The sequence below is a fragment of the Lepidochelys olivacea genome (assembly GCF_965140295.1).
Source record: "Lepidochelys olivacea isolate rLepOli2 genome assembly, chromosome: 6".
In the NCBI taxonomy this organism is placed as follows: domain Eukaryota; kingdom Metazoa; phylum Chordata; order Testudines; family Cheloniidae; genus Lepidochelys; species Lepidochelys olivacea.
In genome coordinates this window covers 62,369,136-62,394,894 of record NC_140416.1, presented here as the reverse complement: position 1 = coordinate 62,394,894, position 25,759 = coordinate 62,369,136, and the positions used below count along the sequence as shown (strand labels likewise).

The 25,759-nt window shown below is 43.4% G+C and overlaps 1 protein-coding gene across 1 annotated transcript in view; it reads left to right on the top strand.

Moving 5' to 3' along the window:
* Nucleotides 1-3,438: 3,438 nt before the first annotated feature.
* MAP3K9 (mitogen-activated protein kinase kinase kinase 9) overlaps nt 3,439-25,759 on the top strand; it is a 77,354-nt gene continuing 55,033 nt past the window's right edge. The window contains exons 1-2 of the mRNA XM_084632373.1: nt 3,439-4,021; nt 10,672-11,085. Of these exons, the coding sequence (XP_084488499.1) occupies nt 3,667-4,021; nt 10,672-11,085 (769 nt within the window). The 5' untranslated portion in view covers nt 3,439-3,666. The remainder of the gene's footprint in view (nt 4,022-10,671; nt 11,086-25,759) is intronic.

The window sequence follows — 25,759 nt, the reverse complement described above, 5'->3', positions numbered from 1 at the left end:
TCTGTGCTCACCTGTACCAATTGGTGAGGATATTATTCTCAAGCCGCCCCAGGAAATGGGGTGAACGAGCTTGGGAAGAATATTTTGGGGAACAGAAACTCCATGTGGTCCTTTTCCTTGAATCTTTGGATAACTCACTCGGTGGTGGTAGCAAATACCATCCAAGGACAAGAAGGGATTTGTGGCCTTGGGGAAGTTTTAACCTAAATTGGTAGAAATAAGCTTAAGGGGGGTCTTTCACGTGGGTCCCCACAACTGTTCCCCAGAGTTCAGAGTGGTGAGGGAACCCTGACAGATACTAAGATCATGGTAGCTTTAGAAATACCTCAGACAGATGGATTTGGGCATTTTGAAGAGCCAGTCAGAAACAGTTGGCTTTGGGCAAGTAGAAGGAAGCAAGTTTAGGGGGGAAAAAAAAGCGTATTGATAGGAGCAAGATGCCCCCAGAAGAGAGATTGGGAACCAGTCAGAGGGGAAACATTATGAGGCAGCTCGGTAAAGTGAGCAAGAACACAAGAAGATAGAATGACATTAAGCTGAAGAAAAAAAAAAGGGGGGGGGGGAGAATGGAACAAGAAGAAACAACCACAACCAGGGAGAAAGCAAGAGCAAAGAAAAAAATAAATAAATAAAAATGGAAAAGTGTTCTTAAAGTCAAGCGAGCTCCTGCTTATCCTATGGTAGCACTGAAGTTGTATAAAGGGTTTAAATTAAGGCTGTTGATTAATTGCAGTTAACTCACATGATTAACTCAAAATTAATTGTGATTAATCACAGGTTTAATCACACTGTTAAACAATAGAATATATTGAAATTTAATATTTTGTATGGTTTTCTACATTTTCAAATATGATTCTACTACTAGACAGAATACAAAGTGCACACTGCTCACTTATTTTTGATTAATATTTGCATTGAGAAAATGATAAACAAAAGAAACAGTATTTTTCAATTCACCTCATACAAGTACTGTAGTGCAATCTTTGTTGTGAAAGTGCAACTTATAAATGAAGATTGTTTGTTACATAACTACACTCAAAAACAAAACAATGAAACTTTAGCGCCTACAAGTCCACTCAGTCCTATTTCTTGTTCAGCCAATCGCTAAGACAGACAAGTTTGTTTACATTTACAGGAGATAATGCTGCCCGCTTCTTATTTACAATGTCACATGAAAGTGAGAACAGGAGTTCATATGGCACTTTTGTAGCTGGCAGTGCAAGGTATTGAGGTGCCAGATATGTAAAAATTCTTATACCTCTTCATGCTTCGGCCACCATTCTAGAGGACATGGTCCATGTTGATGACAGGTTCTGCTGGATAAGGATCTAAAGCAGTACGAACCAACGCATTCATCATCATCTGAGTCAGATGCCACTAGCAGAAGGTTGATTTTCTTTTTTGATGGTTTGGGTTCTGTAGTTTCTGCATCAGAGTGTTGCTCCACTAAGACTACTGAAAACAAGCTCCACACCTCATCCGTCTCAGATTTTGGAAGGCACTTCAGATTCTTAAACCTTGGGTGGAGTGTTGTAGCTATCTTTAGAAATCTCACATTGGTACCTTCTTTGCATTTTGTCAAATCCGCAGCAAAAGTATTCTTAAAATGAACAATGTGCTGAGTCATCATCCAAGACTGCTATAATATGAAATATATGGCAGAATGCAGGTAAACTGAGCTGGAGACGTACACTTCTCCCCCAAGGAGTCACAAACTTAATACTTTTAAAAAAAAAAAAAAAAAAACAAGCATCAGCAGCACGTTCTCTGGAATGGTGACCAAAGCACGAAGGGGCATACAAATGTTTAGCATATCTGGCACCTCAATACCTTGCAATGCTGGCTACAAGAGTGTCATGTGAACACCTGTTCTCACTATCAGGTGACACTGTAAATAAGAAGCAGGCAGCATTATCTCCCGTAAATGTAAACAAACTTGTCTGTCTTAACAATGGGCTAAACAAGTGCAGGCTCTAAAGTTTAATTGTTTTATTTTTGAATGCTTTTTTTGGTACATAATTCTACATTTCTAAGTTCAGCTAGCACTATAGTACATGTATTAGGGGAGTCAAAATATTTTGTTTTTTTACAGTGCAAATATTTGCAATAAAAAATAAAAAGCAAGCACTATACATTTTATATTCTGTTGTAATTGAAATCAATATATTTGAAACATTGAAAACATCCAAATTTTAAAACAAATGGTATTATATTATTGCTTAACAATACAATTGCACCATTAATAAAATTTTTGAATTTCGTAATTTTTTTATTCGTTTCACAGCCCCAGTTTAAATTGCTGCTTGACTTGTTTTTTTAAGGGAACCCATTTTCTCTTTGTAGAAATACTCTGCTACTCTCCACTATAACCATCACAATTCTTAGGCATTAATAACGAAGTGGGGGGGAGGGGCCGCGGGGAGCCTACCCCGACCGCTACTCGAACCCTGCTCCTCTATTATTACGAGTCCCCTACACCGCTAACCAATTCTTTTTAAACTCGGCTGGTGGAGGCCTGCACTCGCAGAGCAGACAGACACGAGCTCTGCCCAGCTGCTGCTCTGGGAAAGTCCCAGCGGCTGTGATCCAGTCACTGCCGTGAAGCTCTAGGCGGCTGTGGCTGGATGCCCTAAGTCTGTAGGACCCACGGGCCCCTACTCCCGCGAGGCTGCCGCGGCGGGGCTGGCGTAGGGCAGCGGGCTCATAGAGCACGGCGGCAGCTCCCGAGCCGTGAGACCGTGCTGCACCCCACGGAAGCCGCAGCGGCAGGGAAGGAGAAGGCCTGTGAGCGCTCTGAGGGGACGAGAGCTCGCACCCCTGCGGTGTCCTTTATGGGTTCGCTAGTGACTCACGCCGCCCCCAAGAGCGGTACATAGGGGCAGCCCCGCGGTAAGCCAGGCAGACACCACTTGCCGCGGCTACTGCTGGTACGCCACCTCTCCGACACCACACTCAGCACCCCAGCGCACTTGACGTCTACTTCGTTGCTGTTGGGCGGCAGTGTCTTACTTTAACCCCCCTCCCAACCAATGGCAAACAAACAAATGTTCTCCTCGGGGCCAATTGCCCAATCCAAATGAAGCGTTTAATTTCATGGTTCACGCCCACATCCTCCGAGCCAATGAAAGGAGTAACACAGAGAATAGACTCCTCCACCGCAAAGAGGCAGAAGGGACGGTGCTCTGGCGGTTTAACTGACGTAGGCCGTCAGGCCAATGAAAAACCACCACTGATGGGGCGTGGGGCCAACTGTCCCCTGCCGGTAAGCGCGAGACATCAGGAACGGGTGGGTGGGGATTTTCCTGAGAGGGGCGCGGCTGAGTATCTTCAATCAGGTAGGGGAGGTCCTGATGGACAACCTCATCAGCCAATAGAGATGATATCTGGGAGAGGAGGGCAGGGCCCGCGCTCCCGAGCAGAAGCTGCGGGAGAGGAGAGTCAGGTGGCTGGGGATGTACGGCAGTCAGAGGCGGGGGATGCGGCGGCGGCTCAGGAGTGCTCGGCGCTTGCCCGTGCCTGTCCCTAGACTGGGCTAAGGAAGCCCCCGCTGACCGCCGCCCGTACCTGATGCGCTGCCTGGAGGCGCCCCTGGGTCCGGCTGCATGAGCAGTGGACGCGGCGGCGCCCGGCTTCTGCGGGCGCCTCGCCCTATGGAGCAGCCGCTCCATGGAGCCCTTCACAGCGCGCAGCACCAGTCCGCAGCCGGAGGCGGGGGCCGACGGCGCCGGCAGCAGCGGCAGCCCCGGAGAGGAGCCCTCTCCGGGCGGGCCGCTCTGGACCGCAGTGTTCGAGTACGAGGCGTGCGGCGACGACGAGTTGAGCCTGCGGCCGGGGGACGTGGTGCAGGTGCTGTCCCGGGACGCGCTCGTGTCTGGGGACGAGGGCTGGTGGACGGGGCGGATCGACCAACGCGTCGGCATCTTCCCCAGCAACTACGTGAGCAGCAGCAGCGCGCACAGCCGCCGCCAGGGCGGCGCCCAGGAGCTGCGACCCCACTACCCGCCGCCCCCGGCCATACACCGTAAGGGAGCAGCGGGCCATTGGCGGGGGGCGGGGTGGGTATTATTGAGGGGCTGGAGACCCCCATCGGTGGGCCCGGGTCCGGTCGCACTGGGGCGGAAAGGGCGGCCCATTGGCGGCCTAGCCTGTCACCATTTCTTGTCTCTTAATTTTAGCCAGTAAGTGACATCAAGGAGTTGCTTCCTCTGTGCTGAGGAGCCTGCAAGGGGTGGGTTGGGAGGCAGCTCCTCAGCCGCGGTAGGGCTGCTTGGTCAGGCAGTGCCAGGCTTCTGCTGCTCAAGTGTATGATTTATCACGACCTTGTCCTTAAAGTGTCTACACTGACTCCTCACCCACCCCATGGATTTTGGTATTGGTGTGGAATTATCTAGGCCAAGTGGGGCACACTGTCAATCTGGTACAGGGTTTGAGGTCACAGACACAGCTTTTTCGTCCTATTTATCCTGTCACTTGCAGCAGGGAGCTTGCAAGCTAGAAGTCAAGGTTCTAGGATCCTTACTTAGCAATAGCTCATGAAAGGATTTGATGCAGATGAAGTACTGTATACAATCCATCATGTCCTGTCTGAGAGGTGCAGGGATCCCTGTAAAAAAAAATTCAGTTTCTTTACTAGTACATTACATATCCTGTTCCACCAAATGTCACTGTTCTCCTTATCCTAACACACATTTCTTTCTTTTCCACATCCTTCTCTAATTTCCAGAGGACTACACCTCCTATATTATAGGTGTAGGTCATCTCATTGTTGTTTCATTAACCTGAATATCTATCACTTTTTGCTAAACTAACCTGTTTTCAAGATGGTATGGTCATGCATGATGATAAAAATTTCAGGGTTAAAGCTTCCAAGATTGTTTATGTAGTTTGGTGTTTCTCCCAATACACTTAGGGAAGGGTTGTTTGGAAAGAGACCAGTTAATTCTTAATTAGACATGTCAATGTACTGCTGCTACTTATCCCATATATTCCAGTTACAGTTGTGGAAAGCAAAACATTCTAGAATGTCTGCATCTAGAATATGTTTCTATCTTCTCTGTTAATATCTTTTTCCATTAATGCTGGGAATTTAAACCCAAAATTAAGATTTTATTTTTTGAATAAGCTTATTTTCTTTAAAGCAGTGATAGAGTATACAAAAATGCTCATATAGGACAGTAAACTCCTTCAAGGAAGATCAGTGAAATGTCACTTAATGTCTTTCTCTCTGGCTCCCTGTATGCTCAAAAGTATGTAACTGGGATTAAATAGTAAATCATGTTGCCTATGGGAGAATCCTGGTTTATGAGCACCAAGAAACAGACACTGTTCAGATCGTTAAAGCTGAGTGTTGGAGCGATGATTCTGCCCTCCTCTGCTTAGCAGTTGTATGGTCCAATCTTTCCATTCAGGGAACAGCCCAAATATTTAGTGGTATGCTAGATAGCTCTGAGGGAGGCGTGGAAAGGAATCCCTCCATCACAGAGCCATTTCTGCTTCCCTGAGACTGCCCAAGATCCTGTGGCCCTAACTTTTTATTGGGAGTGCAGAGGAAATGTACATAGCAATGGATTCTCCAACCCTGTTCCATTCCCTGTGCATTGGTGCTCAGAGAGCTGCTGTAGAGTACCCCCCTTCCAGCAGCCCCAAATCCTGCTGCTCCACATGTACAGCAGAACTGTAGTGCCTCTGCTGTATAAGGCCTCTTTGCACTTCCTGCTGATAGGATTTGCCTCTGTGCATTAGGGATTTTGTGTGCCCTAGTGTCTTGCTACTAAGAAGTGATGGAATTTGATCAAGCTGTATACTCATCTGTTGTGTGTGTGGCTCCTGTTGAATTGGGTTTTTACCTCAATGCTTGCGAAAGGTGCTGGACTGAAAGTCTTGGCAACTTCGTTCATGCAGATAGATGGAATAGCTTAGGCAGTAGCAGGACATTCTCTTCCACCACTCAGCCAATGTGCCTCAGTCCTAACTTGGACGGATTACCTCAAGAGGTGAAAGGATAGGTCAGGGTTCCATGCTCTGTTAATCCATGGCCTCTTTTTTGAGGCTGCCAGCAGGGGTGCTGAAGGACTGTGAATACCAATATGTGTTGTGGATTCTTGTCCACTAGCAAGTGAAATAATCATTGATGAAATGGTAATTATGCTCACGTTCAACTTAGTTTGGGTGTGAACCAGTGATCTATAGGCTCTGTAGCTTACAGTTTTTTGATTGAGGAATCCGTATACCTTTAATCTACTTCAGTTTATTTGATTTCTCTGTTAATTCTTAGTAATGTTACTGTCTTGGGATTTAAGTATTGTTAAAATATTCTTTCTCTTAATTTTTACACATTACATTTGAAATTAGAAAGTGAGTTAGTACTTCCAGCAAGGTGAAGAAAAATGGGGATTTCTAAAACAAGTAGTTTTTTGTGCATGTCTACATCCTTGCACTACAGTAGACCAACTCATACATCTCAGTCAGTGGATTTTTATAACTATCTTTATGAAGAATGAGAATCTAGTCAGTCATAATACTTAGTCCTGCTTTGAGTGCAGGGGACTGGACTAGATGACCTCTCGAGGTCCCTTCCAGTTCTGTGATTGTCTTTTATTTTGTTGATTTCTCCAAAGGTAAACTCCTAGTTATTCCCTTAGATTTTCTTGATTAGACTGTCCGTGGGTGAAGGAAGATTGTGAGGTTGCTATCCCAATTTACCTGAAAGCAACATACAAACAGAAAATGAAACCGAAAACAAACTTTTAAGTTCACAAGTACTTTCTTATTCTAACAACAAATAAAGTTTTGCTGTGAGACGCAAGCTTATGTGTGGAGGAACAAAGACTCAAATAATCACTGGGCATAAAACCACATTCTGTTTCCAGCATGACAGTATAACTTGCAAATCAGGATAGAATTACAAGATACAAACATGGCAGTTCTGTCTCTCCCCTTCCTTGTGGAGAATCTGTCATGCTTTGGCTTTCTTTTTAATAACCCATTTCTTCCTTCCATCCCCAGCACTGCCTTCTACATTTTCTGTGTTTCCTTTGTATGTCAGTTTTTAGGGTAAGCTTTGTAATGGAGCAGAGCGTCTGGAAGAATTTTATTACTACATCCAGAGTCACTTCTGTTCCTTCCCCAGCTTTTGAGCCATTAACTAAACAAGATGCATTGCCAGAGGAACTGTCCATTCAGCACCCCTGGGGTCACTGGACTCTTTTCACTGGAGTGTGTAGGTTGATATCAAATCTGGGTGTAAAGATTTTGCTATATGTCTCAAGTTTCTCTAACTAATTAACATCAGGCCAGCACTGATTCATCACTTTTCTGCACTCCTTTCCTCTACCTTTTTAAGCTTATTAGCTAAAGTACATATGGGAAAATCCTATGATCAACAGCCTCTCTAAAGCATTTTCAGAGGGTAGATTGTTGGATCCATAAAGCTAGTTTTGTAGTTGTGTATCTGCACATAAAGTACATTTTAACTTCCCTTTTTCTCTATAGAAGCAGGCTATAGGGAAACTGTGCAACTGCTGGAATTCAGCTGAAAGATTCAAAAAGTAGAAGAGGGGCACTGTTTCCTGTTTTGAATCTTCTTCTAGCAAGAGGTACCAGGGCTAGTCCTTGCACTGGAGGGCCTCAACACAACTGTAATAATGCCTCTTAAATGCTTTCAGTGCCAAAATAATTGGCTCATGTCAGTTATTGCTCTTGTCTTAGAAAGGTTTGATTTAAAATATCACTAATATTTTTGGTCAGAAACTGGTACTGTGATTTCTGCAGTCATGTAGATAACCAGTGTTAGAACACCAAAGTGCCATTACTGTAGGAGTGACACTGTCTTCTTGTGTAGGAGAAAAAGGCTGCATACCGTTAGCTTTCCAGCTCTGTTCAACAGGGTGGTTACATGAAGAAAAATAGATCTTCGGAATGATTGACAAGTGTAACCTGGGCTCCCCTGTGTTAGGCTTTCTTTTTTCTTTCTTTCTTTCTTTCTTTCTTTCTTTTTTTTTTTTTGTCTTTTGGACTACAAAGGACTTTTCCCTCTTGTATTGAAAGAGTCATAGGAGTCAAGAAAGCTGTATGGGTTGAAAACTCCTGGTGCTGAAGGAAGGCAGTGTAATGCTAGATGAAATAGTTGAGGTGTTGAAGGTGAGAATTCTGTTGCGCTGATGCTATTGTGTGAGGAAGCTTTATAGCTAACGTTGGCAGAATTTGATTTTTAGTAACAATTTTGATGCATATTGATCTTTTAAAGCATTCTTTTCAGTTTAAATTTTCAGTTGTGGGAAATTTGGGTGTGGGTCAGACCATTATTTAATGAAATGTTGAGATTCAAAAAGTTAAAAGTTTATGATTATTAAAACACATTATCAACAGCACATGAAAATATACGAAGCAAATACCCTTAAATCAGTCTCTAAATTCTCAAGCTGCATTTTTCTTACTTTGCCTGTCTGTAAAGTTGGAGTATTATTGATGGAATTATTTTCTTGTGGATTTGTGTGTGTTTGGTGAAATTGATGTTTACTGACATTCGCTGATTAAAAATCTAATCCTTCCAAGCCTAATTATAGCATCTCAGTCTTGCTTGTGTCTAATCCATGTTTTCTTGATCTTGGTCAGAAACAAGTCAACCAAAATTACAAACAAACTTAATTTTGTGCAATTACCAGTCCGATGAGCCAGTATATACAGTTCAAGGTTCTGTTGTGTTGTGTTTGGGTGTGTTTAAATAAATCTTTAAAATGATGACCCTCTGGTTTTCCATATTAAATATTTCCTTATCAAAGACACATTATGTGTTGGTCTAAAGATGACTTCTCTTTTTATCAGTTCTGCAACCTCAGTGTGAAGTCTGAAAATCCAGCTGTGCTCTCTGTCAAATAATGTCAGTGACATCAGAATTCTGCTGACAATTCTGTTGACCTGTTCGGCAGACGGCCCTGCAGCCTATACACCCAAACAGTAGTGAAAACATGTTTTGTAGCAGTTGAATAAGCATAGACACAGAAGGAGCAAATGCAATTTTTGTTTGCTTTTGACTAAGTCTGTAGCAGTGACTACTATGTGAATAGAGTGTAATCCTGACACATCATGTGATGGGGTCAGGAAATAAAAAAAATAGTATTTTAACAGCATTTATTTGTGTCAAACTGTGGCTGTTTTAATAAAGGTGCATCACAAACTAAACACACAGCCTGAAGATAAAGCTCAATGAACTTGTGTGCGGATGAAGAACATTTTGTACTCCTGAGGGCATTCTGCACCAAAAAATTAAAAATTCTGCGCACAGTATCTTAAAATTCTGCAAAATTCTGTAAATTTAATTTGTCAAATAAATGTGGAGGCTCCAGCATGGCATTGGGGAGCACAGGCCACTGGCTGCACAGAGGTGGGAGATCACTCTGCAAATCGCGCCCTGGAACATGGACTCAGTGGTGAGGCTGCACCCAACCCTGACACAGCACAAGTACTGGACCTGCCCCAGAAACACCCCAGGGCCTTGCCCCTCCATACCAGGTGTGGGCAGGCAGGCTCAGCCCAGCAGGATCCAAGTATGGAAGGGCTTAGTGTGGGGGGGATCCAGATGTGAGTTGAGAGGTTTCTGTGTGGGGCAATCTGGGTGTGGGCGGCTCAGTGGGGGATCCGAGTGCAGGGAGGATCTGGATACACAGGGGCTTGTTGGGTGGTTCTGGGTGCAACTGTAATGGGACTCAGCGGGGTGTGTGGGGGATAGAGCTCAGCAGGGGGGTATGGGTATGGGGGTTTACTGGGGGGTTGCTGGGGGAGTGGGGCTTGGTGGGGATCGGGTTGCAGGTGGCTTGGTGGGCTGGTCTGGGTGCAGAGGGGTTCATGGGGGGGCAAGGTTCAGAGTGCTGTGAGGGGTGGCTCAGTGGGTATGAGGTGGTCTGGATGCATGGGGGTTGAACGGATGGGGGAGCAGTTCCCCATACAGTGATCCCTCCCCCTGCAGCTGAGGAGTGATGTGCGCAGGAAGCGGGGCACGGGTAGTTTGCAGATCTTCCTGCAGCCTGGGGAAAAATCTGGGGGTGGGTCTAATCCAGCCCCGGATGCTGTGCAGGGGAAGAGGAAGTCCTGTCTTCCCCAGCCCAGCCAGGAGTAGCAGCTGAGCTTGTCGCAGGGTAGGAGCCACCAGTTTGGTCTTCCCCAGTCCTGCCCCCTTCCCCACAGTGATTTAAGTCTCTGCTGGCTGCCCTGGGCACCCAAAACATACTGCTGAGGTGGGGGGGAGGGGGTGGTGTCACGTGACTGCTTTTATGGCTTCCCTTTGCTTCCCCATCAGAGAGGTTTTTTTTGGTTTTTTTTTTTTTTGGTTTTTTGGCAGGGAAGCAAAGAAATCTGCAGGGGGACATGAATTCTGCACATGCGCAGCAATGCAGAATTCCCCCAGGAGTAATTTTCACCATGGGTTTTACAAAGTATTTATAAAAATTTGCCTGCCCCCAGAAGATCTCTCAGATCACAGTAGAGAGGTCCAGAGCTATCTTTTTCATTCCTACTATTTAAGGGGGAGTCTAGTAAGTAGTTCACTTATGGCTTCTATTAGAGATTGACTTATTTTGTAAGGATGGCATTGGGCATCACAGACTTTTCCACGTATGAACTAGTGGTTGGGTAATTCTTAAGAACAGTTTAACATGTATTTTTCTCTCTCCATAGTACTGGAGATTGACTTCTCAGAGCTGTCTCTGGAGGAAATCATTGGCATAGGAGGCTTTGGAAAAGTCTATCGAGCTGTTTGGGAAGGAGACGAAGTTGCTGTCAAGGCAGCTCGTTATGACCCTGATGAGGATATCAGCCAGACCATTGAGAATGTCCGCCAAGAGGCCAAGCTCTTTGCTATGTTAAAGCATCCCAACATCATTGCCCTCAGGGGAGTGTGTCTGAAGGAACCTACCCTCTGCCTGATCATGGAGTTTGCCCGTGGTGGGTCGCTAAATAGGGTGCTGTCAGGTAAAAGGATCCCCCCAGACATACTAGTCAACTGGGCTGTCCAGATTGTCAGGGGAATGAATTACCTGCATGATGAAGCGATTGTTCCTATTATCCACCGTGACCTCAAGTCCAGCAACAGTAAGTACTATGCATTATGTGGCCGGGGTTGGGATTGGGTTTTGAAAGGGAGTGCTAAAGGAGGAGGAATATTGCTAATTTAAATCCTGTGTTGTGAACCACTGTATCTTCTAATGCAATCCATTGGAGGTAAGAAAACTGAGTGTTGCAAGGAAGCTAAGTTCTCAGCAATATGGTGGTAAGCATCTTATAAACAAAGAGTTAGAGCAAGTGTTAATTTCAGTGTCAGTCGTGTACTTTGCAGAGGTAACCAAGTTGCTTGCATGCAGTAAAGGACAATATTTCCCCAATAGGAAGCATATTTGTACAGTGAGCTAATATACATACTTATTTACAAACAACCAATACTCCTGAGATCTCAAAAGAAGTTGAATTGAGTCACTTCAACATATATCAGTATGTAGGAAAGTACCACTGAATTTAAAATGCAAATTTGCATTATCCTTTGGTAGGATAATGAGTCTCGTTAAACCTGAGGTAAATGTAAGTAATACTTAATATTAGGAACATAGGAATTGCCATACTGGATCAGGCCAGTGGTCCAGATGTGGTTGAGTTTGCTGTTTCTAACAGTGGCCAGTACCAGATGCTGCAGAAAAAAGTACAAGAGACCTTACATTTGGCATATGTGGAATGATCTGCTCTCATTGTTAGGTCTCCCCTTAATCCCTTATAATTAGAGATTGGGATTAAGATCTGAAGCATAATGTTGCTTTCAAATTTGTAAGCATTAACTGTTATAACTTTAGATATCCTCCTCCCTGTAAATGTTCAATCCCTTTTTGAATCTTAAGTTTTTGACCTCAGGGAAATTCTGTGGCTATAAATTTCATAGTTGAATTATGAGTTGTATGGAAAAAGTGTTTAGTCTTTGTTACATTTTTAATCAATTGAATGTCCCTCTGGTCTTGTGTTTCAAGACAGGGAGCACAGACGTTCTCAACCAACTTTCTCTATAACATTAATTCTTACATGCTGCTGTCATTGCTCCTTTTATTCATCTCTTTTCTAAAGTAAATAATCGCGGTTTTTAAATGCCTTCATAGGAGAGTTTTTCCCAGAATCCTAAACATTTTCATTTCCCTTCTGTGTTGTGGATGTGTTAAAGGCATATTAGTAAATGCGCTGAAGTGAAGAGTTGACCAGAGTAGGTCCTAGCTCTGACGCTGACCTATTCGTGAATTGTTGTGCCTGTTTTCTCCATTTCATAAGGAGGCTGTGAGACTTCATTCATTAACTCTCTCAGAACATTTTGAATTATTCAGTGAAAGGTACCATAAAACATAAAACTTATTTTAAAACTCCTTTTGTCTGTACATTTCATTTTGAATTCATTGAGTCTTAAAAATGTAGAGCATTGCAAGTTGCATGATAAGTTAAGTACCTCAGCAAAGCACAGAGTTTTGGTCAACATCAGAGGGATAGAGAAGCAAAATGTTATAGCTTATCCGTACCATCTGTTCTGTGAAGAGCAACAGTAAATGTTGACAAAGTAAATTGGTGGTGCCTGCTCCACTGCAGATGAAGTCAGGCCAACTAAGACGTGAGAGAATTTTTCAAAAATCCCACCCAACCCGATTTGGGAGGAAACAGTACGTTAAGTATTAAGCGGGGGCGGGGGGAGAATGAGTGAGTGCCTGGATGAGGTAAAGGCAAAGAGAATATGAGAATTATTTTTCAAGTCCAGAGGCCTCTCTTGTTGAGAGGGGAAAGGCTGAGAATTTTTTGCATCAATGCTGTGCAGCTGTGCCATTTAGGCCTGCCCAGCAGCACTCCATCGAGGACTGTGAGTTAAAGATGTTATCAGAAAAAAAAAAAACAGGAACATTGGAAGGGGAAAAGTTTCTGCTCTAACCCAGCAAGAGCTGCAGAAAGCAGCAGGACAGTAAACAAGCTAAATACCAAGGTTGGTAGTAGAGGAAGGGGTGTTAAAATAATGGAATCTTATTATAGATAATCTGTCTCCCACAGTTTGCAAATATGGAAGCAATCTAGTTGGTACTACAACTATGGACTCAGCATAGTATAGATGCTTGATTGCTCAGTTTTTTTAAAGTTTATCTGTCAAACTATATAACTGCAATGAGTGACTTTGTTTTTATTGTTTTACATCCAGAAGAGAGTGTCTATATCTATGAAATACTTAAATTCCCAGATTATTTTGGCATTGAGGACACAAATCAAGTTGTAAACTTTATTTTCCTGTGGTGCATGATGTATGACCTTCAGAGCCTCAGAGTTTAGAAAGAGTTCATGTTTGAATGTATACTCTGTATAAATATTAACAAACAAGAGTTTTGAAAAAAAATATGGAATATTTTTGAGGGACTGAATGGTTTAATTGGCAGGTACTGGAGAAGCTGTGTCTTTCAAAGTAGAATCCTATTTCTATACCTTCCAAAGGTTTTGAAAATAATGGGCTTGGACTTGTTCTTTGGGAAGATGTCACAGGTTGGCTGACCCTCTTTTAAGGGGTATTGGGCCCAGCCTTGCCTGTGACAGATCAGCTACCCTCCCAGCTGATTCTGATGGGGCCATCTGATAACTAGCCTAATTATTAGACCTAACTAAGAAGGGGTCATGGGCTGCCTACAAAAGAGCTGTGAGAGCTCAGTTGGGAGAGGAAACTGCAGAAGGACAGTTGGCGCCTATGGTAGGTCCTGTAGAAGGGTAACTCCCAGATAAATTGCCTGGAGGAGGATTGAGCAGTGTTGCAGGAGGGAGGCTGGCTCCTGTGATTGGGAGCTCTGAGGATCTGATACGAGGGGTTTGGTTGTTTCGTGGACAGTGTCAGAAAACAAATGTAATCCTTAAAGATGGCTGACCCTGTACTCATGACTTTTGAGAGGTCTGTGCCGTACTTTAGGGTGCATAATGATATTTTGCTGCCAAGTGACTTCCAACAAGGACAACACTTAGGACAGAAGAATCCCATGCACTACTACAGACGAGGGACCGAATGGCTAGGCTGCAGTTCTGCAGAAAAGGACCTAGGGATTACAGTGGATGAGAAGCTGGATATGAGTCAACAGTGTGCCCTTGTTGCCAAGAAGGCGAACGGCATTTTGGGCTGTAAAGTAGGGGCATTGCCAGCCGTTTGAGGGACAAGATCGTTCCTCTCTATTTGACATTGGTGAGGCCTCATCTGGAATACTGTGTCCAGTTTTGGGCCCCACGCTACAAGAATGATGTGGAAAAATTGGAAAGAGTCCAGCCGAGGGTAACAAAAATGATTGGGGGCTGGAGCACGTGACTTACAAGGGAACTGGGATTGTTTTGTCTGCAGAAGAGAATAATGAGGGGGGATTTGATGGCTGCTTTCAACTACCTGAAGGGTGGTTCCAAAGAGGATGGATCTAGACTGTTCTCAGTGGTACTAGATGACAGAACAAGGAGTAATGGTCTCAAGTTGCAGTGGGGGAGGTTTAGGTTGGATGTTAGGGAAAAAAATTTCACTAGGAGGGTGGTGAAGCGCTAGAATGGGTTACCCAGGGAAGTGGTGGAATCTCCTTCCTTAGAGGTTTTCAAGGTCAGGCTTGATAAAGCCCTGGCTGGGATGATTTAGTTGGGGATTGGTCCTGTTTTGAGCAGGGGGTTGGACTAGATGACCTCCTGAGGTCCCTTCCAACCCTGATATTCTATGAATTGTATTGTAATGGACAGACTTAGAATCTGTTAGGCAAGCTTTCTAATGGTTCCTTCAATGGGGTGTATAATTCCAATTATGTGACTGTGTAAGTACAGCAGCTGTTTTGGGATTTATCCCCCGCACAATGCCTTTTCTCCTTTAAAAAAAAAATGGAGAAAGGTGTTTTTTTCCCTCTAGTATGTTATTAATATGGTTTCCCTTTGAATTGCATAGTGTTTGATAGGCTCAGAATTTATCCAGCATAAGGAATTAAACAAATTGGCCAAGACTTTCAGATACTGAGCATTCCCCATCTCTGACTTCTACCCCTTTTTGTGTTTCTAGTGGGATAAAGGAAGTAACATAGCTTTTCTTGTTTACTTCTCTCATGCATCAACCTTAGAGATGGCCGCACAGGAATAATGCCAATTAACTGATGCTGCAAGGAGCCAGCCAGCAAGGGATACTTGGTTGGTTCAGTAAAATATGGTTATTTTTTGCAATATATTGTGGGGTTATTTTTCAGATATTACTCATCCAAGATCTTAAAAGCACTTTACAAAAGGCAGTCTCTATTTTACAAAAAGTGAAACTGAAGCGCAGGACAATTAAGTGATATGGTCAAGGTGATATAGTGTGGTAAGGGCAGAGCTGAGAATAAAACCCAGGAGTTCTGATTCCAATCTTGTGTTTTTAATATATCCTTCCTTTCTAACACATTGAATCTAAAAGGTATTGCAGTTTTTGGTGTATCCTGTAAAGTACAAAATATCCATATTGATACTTCAAAGCTGCTGCTTTCTAATTACTTCCCATCACTGCCATGCTTTTGGCTCCCCATTCTATAAAACTGTGAAACCTCCTTTCCAACAACTCCCAAATACAACTAACTTCAGCATGAATCTGAACAGCTGACCCAGCAATTCATAATATTAATTGATTTTAAAAAAATAGGTGTAGCGCATTTAACCTTTATTTCCAGGTAAGTATCTTAAATCCAGCTCAAGGGTAATAGTGACTGAAATTTGTTACTGTTTGATAGGTCTGTATGAAATGGTGGCCTCAATTAATTTTCTAGGTATAGCATAGCCCAAATACAACTGACCCTCTTCCTGACAGTCTCATCAGAGGGAAAAACTGAGTGGATATGAAACCACTGCCTTTCTCTCCTCTCTTCCCACCCTCAACTGCCACAATCCCAGAGTTGGATCCATTCAGGGCAAGGTTAAGGTGCACTGGCAGGGCAGCATGGAAGTCTGCTCTGTGTGTGTGTGTGTGTGTGTGTGTGTGTGTGTGTGTGTGTAAACCGCTGACTAAACTCTCCCAGACTTTCAATCTGGCATCTTCCATCAGAATTGAACTTGCTCACCAACACTACTTTCTTTAGAAAGGTAAGATTTCTATATAAGGTGAGGGAGGCTGTTTTATGAGGTAATCAGAGTTATTTGTTCTTAGGCATAGAGATTGGTGCCTCCCCACCAATACGAGGGTGAGAGATGGGAGCATTGTCACTTTCTAGCCGATAAACTGGTATGAAGAAAAGGAGTACTTGTGGCACCTTAGAGACTAACCAATTTATTTGAGCGTAAGCTTTCGTGAGCTACAGCTCACTTCATCAGATGCATACTGTGGAAAGTTTAGAAGATCTTATTATATACACACAAAGCATGAAAAAAACCTCCTCCCACGCCACTCTCCTGCTGGTAATAGCTTATCTAAAGTGATCACTCTCCTTACAATGTGTATGATAATCAAGTTGGGCCATTTCCAGCACAAATCCAGGTTTTCTCACCCCCCCCCCACACACACTGTAAACTGGTATGCTAATTTTACACACATACATGTAGGTTCAGTAGGGAGTGCAGGGAGCACTAATTAGTTCTGTATTTTTTTAAGATCATAAAGGTGAGCAAGAATATATACTTGAGGAATATTGTAGACTGACCTTTTGAGGTTCTGTCCTTTGTCAGTTTCCAGTCTTTGTGGATACATTTTACAATGCTACTAGAAATCTACAGGATGTGGTGAGCTCTCTACTCCTGCATTATTCTCTGCCAAAAAGAAGTCTCTCACTTACTGCCCACTCATCAGTCACAATATTGGTTATTGGGCCTGAGGAGTTATTTCCCTGTCTGCATGCAATTATATGCTGGTGCTAACTTTTTATTTTTGCTACTGATATATTGGAAAATCCATTCATTAAGACTTTCAAGAGAGTGGGAAAGTTTTAGTTAGGCCCCTACCTTGGTTCTTTGTTTTTCTTAACTGGTCTAAATTAATGGCGCCTCTTTTTTCTTAAGGAGATTATACAGATACTTTCTTGTTTTCAATTATACAACTTTGAAGGCAGTTGTTACTCTAATTCTGTGATCTAAGGGGGGGCTGTTACTTTCATTTTGAAAAGTCTTTTGGTTCAGTATTTTAATAAATATTACATTATACCAATTCTAAGTCGCATGCTCAAAACGCAGAGACTATATGGGGTATTTGATACCCATGAGACCAGTCTGAATAAAACCACCAAATATTATTAAGACAAAACTGAACAAACAGAAGTTCTTATTTCTTTGGGCAGAAATAGAATTACCTACTGGAAGAGTCAAAATTCCATTCATATTAAACAAGGTTGTATTTTTAAACCTGGTTAATAACTGATTGCTGCAGGGTCTGAGATTCTGCTGTATAATAACTGTTGATATCATTAAGTCATAATCTAATTGCTGTATAGTGAGACCACATGAGATATAGATATAATACTGTTTGGGGTGGGGGAACTAGGTGATTCACCTTACCACCTCTTCTGTATTACAGGGCTTCCTATTGGCTCTCTTTATTGAGTGTGCTTGTGGTATGAAAGGGAGGAGACAGACTAACCTTTAAGGGGGAACTGACTGCATTGTAGCAGGAAGCCTTTTACCTTCCAGAACCTCATTTGTTTCCTGGTAATAGGTAGGATCAACTCTGTGCACTCCCATCAGGTTGCTGCCTCTCCTGTCTTGGGATTTGAGTGTTTTTTTGTTTTAATTGTAGCACACAGTCAGGTTGTGATGCTAATAGTACTGTCAGCTGTAGTTTGCAATCCATCATGGATCTGTGAGCCTCTCTGTAGCCACTGTTTAGAAGCATGGAGTTAGTTCCATTTTCTGTTAAAATCGAAGTTAGATTTAGATATTAAACATCAACTTCTAGGGTACTGCACTTATACTGATACCTAGGGCCCAACGAAATTCATGGTCCATTTTGGTCAATTTCACAGTCATGGGATTTTAAAAATCATAAATTTCATGATTTCAACTATTTAAATCTGAAATTTCATGGTGTTGTAGCTGTAGGGGTCCTGACCCAAAAGGAGTTGTGGGGAGGTAGCAAGGTTATTGTAGGGAGAGTTGCGGTACTACTACCCATACTTCTGCACAGCTGCTGCTGGCGGCTCTGCTTTCAGAGCTGGGCAGCTGGAGAGCAGCAGCTGCTGGTTGGGAGCCCAGCTCTGAAGGCAGAGCCACCATGAGCAACTGCACAGAAGTAAGGATGGCATGACATGGTATTGCCACCCTTATTTCTGTGCTGCTGACTGCAGAGCTGGGTCCTCACTCAGCAGCCACCACTCTTAGCAGCACAGAAGTAAAAGGCAGCAGCACAGAAGTAAAAGTGGCATTGTATGCTATTGCCACCCTTAATTCTGCGCTACTGCTGGCAGGGTGCTGGCTTCGGAGTGGGTGTCCGGCCATCAGCCGCCGCTCTCCGCCCTCCCAGCTCTGAAGGCAGCACAGACGTAAGGGCGGCAATACCGTGACCCTCCTAAAATAACCTTGTGACCCTCCCCGGCAACTCCCTTTTGGGTCAGGATCCCCAATTTGAGAAACACTGGTCTCCCCCGGTGAAATCTGTGTAGTATAGAGTAAAAGCACACAAAAGACCAGATTTCACGGTCCATGACGTGTTTTTCATGGCCATGAATTTGGTAGAGCCCTACTCATAGCTATGGGGATATACTGCCCCCCAGTTACTATGGAGCTGTGCTGCGGTGAGGGAAGGAGGTTAAGGAGAGAGATCTCACGCTGCATATAACTAAAAGAAAACTGCACAAAGTGGAAACGTGATGGCAAATGTAGCAACAAATCTATTCCACTTTACCTTTATATTTCCAGCTGGAGATGGCTCCTGCTGAAGCTTTGTCAAATATACTGTAATAAATATATATAGATCTATACTTTCAAAAATCTTAGTGGACCTAATTCAGAAAATGTCATTAATGTGATTCCTGCCTGATACTCCCATGACATTGCTGATGTTTCTTGATTTTGCTGTCTTGATTCCAGGAAGTCCCTTTATCCTCAAACTTTCAAGTTGATGTGATTTGAGAAAGAACTGAGCTGGCTTCTAGACTTAATTATTTCCCATGGAACACTTAAATGATTATAAAGTGCAGGCTAATTCAAGCCTAAAAAAGAAAGGTGCTCTAAATGAAGCAATTGGCAGGAATTGAATCTCAATCCACAAAGGAGAAACTACACTTTTTTTCCAGGGTTCTCTTCTTCCCCCCCCCCCCACCCCAAACATTCAAGATGTTTTTACACTAAAATAAAAAAACTTACTTCACCCTAGCTGAGTGAAATATATCAATTCTAAATTTATCATGGCTCTGGAGGCCTTCCCCTTCCCCCATTAAGCATTAGCTCTTTAGTGTTACTGTACAGTACATCTTAAACTCCAGGAAGCTGTCACATTCATCACATCCTCCAGATTGATAGACTGGGACAGCTGGCGAGCTTTGCTGGACTCTCACACATCTGATAATTAAAATGCTTTTGCTTCCACGATGTAGGCAAATATGTTCCCCCTTTTAATATAGCTGATGCTGGATAGGGTTGGGTGTGGAAGAATATCTGCTTGTTAGCAGAATCAGCATTCACATCGTGTTTTTTCTTTCCAAATTATGGAATTTCAAGGGTGGCCAATGACATCCTTGCTACAGAATCTTTTAAAATGTTTAACTTGTGGGGCTAAATTCACACCTGGTGTAAGAAGACACAGTCCCCCTGAACTAGTGGCAAAGTATCCAGCACAGCAGGTGATGACAGGGCCTATAATCATGTAATGAGGGGGAGTATGCACATAGTGTGTAGGGAAGCCCAAACCTAGTCCATATGCAAGTCTGTTACTCACTTCAAGTACAGTAGTTGAAAGAATTTCTTTCCTAAATGCAGGATCACCAAGAACAAATTGCACAAGGAAGTGACTCAGTCATTCATGAAGCAGAATTATGTAGGCTGAGTAATTGAAAATTGGAGTAGGGATGAAGTTTATTTCAGTAAACCAGTAAAACGTGTTTTGATGAGAAGTTTATGTATACAAAACATGGAAGGTTGTTTTATTTAATAAAAATACATTTTGTATGCTGTTTAAATTCCAGTTACCATCCTATGCAGCTTGACACAAATCATGAACAAAAAGTTACTTGTCTAGTAAATAGTGATATATCATTCACCATTTTCTAATATATTAAAGGTGTTACAACTAGTAAGAATCTGAAAATATTAAGCTATATAATGCTTAAATAAAGGTGTGTATATATGGTATACCCTTTTAGGCCTGGTCTACACTACATGGTTAAGTTGACATAAACTGCTTTGTGTCAACCTATCTGTGGAAGTGTTTTCACTTAATTTTGGCTCCTGCTAAAATAAGTGCCTCTCCACACTGCTTTAGTAACACCACCGCCCTAAATGGCGTAGAGTCATGGTCAATGTCATGAAATTGACAGTGTCTGTGTAGATGCTGCATTGCTTATGTTGACTGTTACTGGCCTTCAGGAGCTGTCCCACAGTGCCCCACGCTGACAATACAATCAATACAAGTGCTCCTGGTGAGGATGCATACCACTGACACAAGGAGCCAAGTGTGCACACACAAGTAATTTAATAACTGCAGTGGTTGTATGTTGACATAATCTAGGTCGACAAAGTTTTGTAATGTAGATCTGGCCTTACGTGTGGAAGGTTTTTCTTGCTGTGCTGCAGATAACCGCTCTGAGGCCATCTCCTACTCTTCAGCATGTATTAGACTTCATATTGATTCCCTTTAAGAAAGAGGGTTCTTTTAAGCTATACAGCTCCATAAAAATGTCTGAGGCAGCATGGTCTAATGCAGGGGTCTCGAACTCCCGGCCTGCGGGTCATCTGTGGCCCGCAAACCTCCCCATTTTATATGCCGCGGGACTCCAGCGGTTTTGAGGCCTGGTCTCTCCCTTGGCCTCACCTGCTGCCCCCGGGTGCTCCCCCCAGAGGCCACAGCAGAGCTGAGCAGCATCTGCTTGCTCGCTCCAGTGGCTGCCGGCCCTGCCCTGGGGCGGGACAGGGCTGTGCCTCTGTGCGCTGCCCCCTGTCCCGAGCACCCCTGCGGCCAATGGGGAAGCTGCAGGGGCAGTGCTTGGGGGCAGCAGCACACTGAAGGCCCCCTGGCTTGCCCTGCCTAGGAGCCCCAGGTAAGCGCTACACCCCCGACCTCCTCCCAGAGCCTGCACCAGCACCCCTTTCCCACACCCCACCTCCTGCCCCCAGACTCCCTCCCAGAGCCTGCACCCCAGTCTCCTACCCCAGACCTCCTCCCCTGACCCAAATGCCCTCCCAGAGCCTAGGCAGTCGGGGGACGGGTTCTGGGTGGCATGAGTGACATTACTGGCCCGCTGGGAAGATTTGAGGACTGGTACTGGCGCTAAGGTAAATTGAGTTTGAGACCCCTGGTCTAATGGCTAGGAGTGGTGATTGGATTCTGGTTCTGACTCCAGCAGTGACTTGTTTTGGGCAAGTAACTTAACCCCCATTTCCTTATCTCTAAAATGGTAGTAATACAATAATTAGTAAGTCCAGTCCTGTACAGTGCTTTGAGTTCCTACTATAGAAGGTGCTATGTAAATTCTAACGGTTTCCAGGGCCCATAGCTTAATCACATCTCACTAGTGTTTGGTGAAGGTCAGCTTCTTCAAGCTCATGCCTGTTGTACTGATTTTCATATCCTGGCCAGCAGTTAACACACACCAAGTAGAAGACACTTTTGTCAGGGGTAGGGATTAGGAACCCATCCCATAGCCGCAGAAGCAATGGCAGCAACCCAAAAGGGAATGCTAAAAGAGGAATAGGCAAGTCCACGTGTGAAACTATTAGTTGCTCTCCTGTACCTTGCCATTTCCCATCCTTTTTAGTGCATTCCCTCTGCTGACATCACAAGGCACACTGTGCCGTTATTTGATACTTGCCAGCTAGTCCCAGATGAATGCATGTTTGAACTGCATTAGCAAATAGGTTTCTGGTCCTCATGTGCCAGACTCATTTAGCAGCATCATGCATAGGCTGATGAGGTGTGGTGAAGTGTAAGCTGGAGAGTGCTAGAAACTAACCGTCTTGCAGGATTTTCTGCCATCTCTCGCCTGCTTGTGAGAGAATGTACATTCCAGGCAGAGAGGATAGGGAACGCTGATCTAGCTGCTGACATGAAGGTGCGGGGGAGTTGCTAAGCAATGTGGTGATCCTATGAAGTAACGGCCATCCTTGCTATTCGGGTGTATATGAAAATGTTGGTCCATAGTCCTTAATAGGAATGTAGGACTATACATTTGAAATATAGGGCTGTTGAACATAATTTTGTTTCTTTCCAGCCTCTTCACCTCCCTCCAAAATGCAATGAGCTAGTGGGATAGGTGTAGAAACTGCTTAGGGGAGCCAAGGGCTTGTGTTTGTAAAACAGTGCTCAGATGGTACAGGAGCCAAATGCTAAGGCTGTCAGTGACATAAAAGTTTGAGATTTATCCTGAATAAGAACATTCTGAAAAGATTTAAGGCATGAACTAAAACAGGAGAGAAAACACATTTATCTGAGTATCTGATCCAGACCTCTTCTATAGGGCTGGCTTGCTTACTTTCTCAACTCTTACCAGCCCTGACTTGTGCTGCAGCATCACATTTCCCCTTGCTTTACACATCTCCCCACTGTGGTCTGTTTCCCCCGTTCCCACAAGTGTTGCTGCATTATAGGAACCTCCATTTTTCCAATCTCTTTCCCTCACCAATTCAGGCTTGCACTGCTGTTCACATGTGTTTCTGTGTGTTCTACTTTTCCTGTTCTTTTCTTTTCCCTTTAGACATTGTTAGAAATGTTCCATCCTGAAACGCAAGCCATTTAATTAAAACAGCTTTTGTCAATTAAATATTCTCATTCCTGAAAGAAAGCCCAAACGCTTCTTGAATGGGTTGTGGAAAGTTGGACTGCCTTCTACTGGTGTGCATCTATGGGAAATTACCTGACTAAAGAGATAAGGGGTCAAGGAGAAAAAAGCCTATATTGAAACATTCTCTAGGAATAACCTCAGACAGATGTATAAGCTCTGATTTAATAAAATAAGATAGACTTCTTGAGGAAGTCTGGGAAATTAAACACTGAGCCCTGGTATTGGTGATGGCAGTGTGGTGTCGGTGCAATTCTTAGCTAGCTACTTCCCTCTGGAAAGGGGCTATTTTGCTCTCACGTGACAGATGGCATCTGATAGGGTTAATGCAACACTTTACAGAGCAGATCTTCAGTGGTTAGTAAATTTAGCAGTAGTGCGATGTACTCAGAAACAGAGTGACCCTGGGTGAAAACAAGGGTGCTTACAATCGGATTAGCTGTTTTGATAAGGTGCTTTGTCAGTGAGCTTTTCCACCTCAAAGTCGGAAAATATAATTTAGTCTTCAGTTTTTTTATAAAAAGAACAAGGAGTACTTGTGGGACCTTAGAGACTAACAAATTTATTGGGCATAAATTTTATAGTGCACTATGAATTAATTCAGAGCTGCCAACTATAAGGCCACTAGAAGGAGCTGAAGCCACCCAAACCAGGAGGTGCTACCATGACCGGCAGTTAGTTCTGTATTTTGTGGGATGGAAACTGCACATAAGGGTGGGGAAGATGCTAATGACAAGGTGTTTTACTCTGAATAATCAATTTGGGATGCTCCCTCCTTTCTTCACTCTGTCTTTGCAAGAAGCTATGCACAGCTTTCAGCATGGACAAGGCAAGGGGCTGCTTTGAGGCCCCATTCAGGATTCTTGCTCACAGGAAGACGCCATGTCTTCCTTAAGAAGTGGGACTAGAAAAAGAGGCAGCACTTCACCACGTTATGCTGCCTTCCAGCATTGCTCTGGCAATCAGATGAGGAACAATCTTCCACCTTTCTGCTGGCCTCTTCCTTCTTACTGGCAGTAGGTCAGTGTGGTTTGAACCCTTTCTTGCTGTGCCCATTTCCCTGCCTGGTCAAGGCAGTGAGATAATTGTGAAGTGGATATGCAATTTTCTATCTGATCTTCCTCTCCAAAGACTTTTGGCTTTGCAAGTGATGAGGCTGGCCTTGTGACTGATAGTAGAAAGCCTGCCTCATGCTTCTAGGTGGTGTTTTAAATGCCCACTGGTGGTGGCTGAAATATCAGGTTTCCAGCTCCAGTAGAAGTGTATGAAGAGGATATAGGAGCAAAGAAAAGTGTTTTTTTCCTTAAAAGCCTGTTTCTTCTCCCTGCACCTGGACTAATAACTTTTCTTTTGAGACTTCCCTGCTATTACAGGAGTTCATCCAGCTGTTGAGGTCCCTTTCCACTTGCCGTGATCCCCCATCCACCAAACCTACTCTGAACACATCTAACATCCAATAAAACTTTATGCATAGTGGCTAGGAGGGGAGGGAGTCTCTCCCTCCCCACCACTCTCCATATGGAACAGCCACACTTCCAAGTCTGGAGGCCTCCTGCTCTGTCCAGTAATGCCCTGTACCATCTTGAGTAGCTGGTAAGGCCTGAATGGCTATGCCCAAATTGAAGTATCCCTGTGTTCAAGCTCAAAGTGTTACCAGTGTTTCTGATCCATGAACAACTTGTAAGTACTCTGCATTGCAATTCAGAGCATGATGGGAAGGAGACTAGAAGGCCAAAAAAAGAGGGAAACCTTTCTAAAGCTACCAGTTAATATGGAATGATTGAAGAGCAGTTATTACTTCCTTCTCTGTCTGCAGCAGATGTAACACTTTCCATAGCAGAATGCACATATTGCCACTTGCTCCTCTGCATTCACTCCTGTACATGTGTAACACCTCCAGAGTGTCGGTTTAGTTTTTTATAATGGCCTGCATTACCATAGCAACAGAGTGCCTCATGCACAACTCATTGCTCTTCCTGTCACTTTGGCTGCCACTAATACATATATATATATATATATATATATACACACACACACACACCACAATTATTGTAGAAATAAGAAAAGGAGGACTTGTGGCACCTTAGAGACTAACCAATTTATTAGAGCATAAGCTTTCGTGAGCTACAGCTCACTTCATCGGATGCACGAAAGCTTATGCTCAAATAAATTGGTTAGTCTCTAAGGTGCCACAAGTCCTCCTTTTCTTTTTGCGAATACAGACTAACATGGCTGCTACTCTGAAACCTGTAGAAATAAGGATATTCCCAAACCAAATTCTTATTGTGGTAATCTTATTCCTTGTTTATCAACATAGCTGTGAAAGAGTGTTATAATTGCAAGGGTTAAACACAGTTTGGAAATTATTAGTGAAGGCTGTTGGTGAATGTGCTCCTTAACAACTTTGTACTATTAAAAATGGAACTTAGTCCTTCTGTAGCTCTTATATTGCTATTTTATGCATACTAGAATATAAATTTAATAGATTATACTTCAGTGAATGTTAGTTTCTTCTCCATCAGTCTCACAATGCCTTCTTACATTTGAACAATCTTCCACACTGTGAATGTCGTTATATTCTTATATGTTGTGTACATGTGTAATCTGGCTGCATTAAGGGCCTGCTTTCTGAAAAAGTAAGCATGGAGTTGTACATATAAATGTATGCACAGTTGTGTAAATTTACATTCATACAAAAGTCCAAGTATGGCTATAATTTACTAGTTGTGCATGTAAGTATCTAGCATGTACATTCAGAGTAATTGTTTGCAAATAGCAAAAATGATGTTGCTTGTTTGAGAACTAGGCCTTCTGCCGTAATTGTT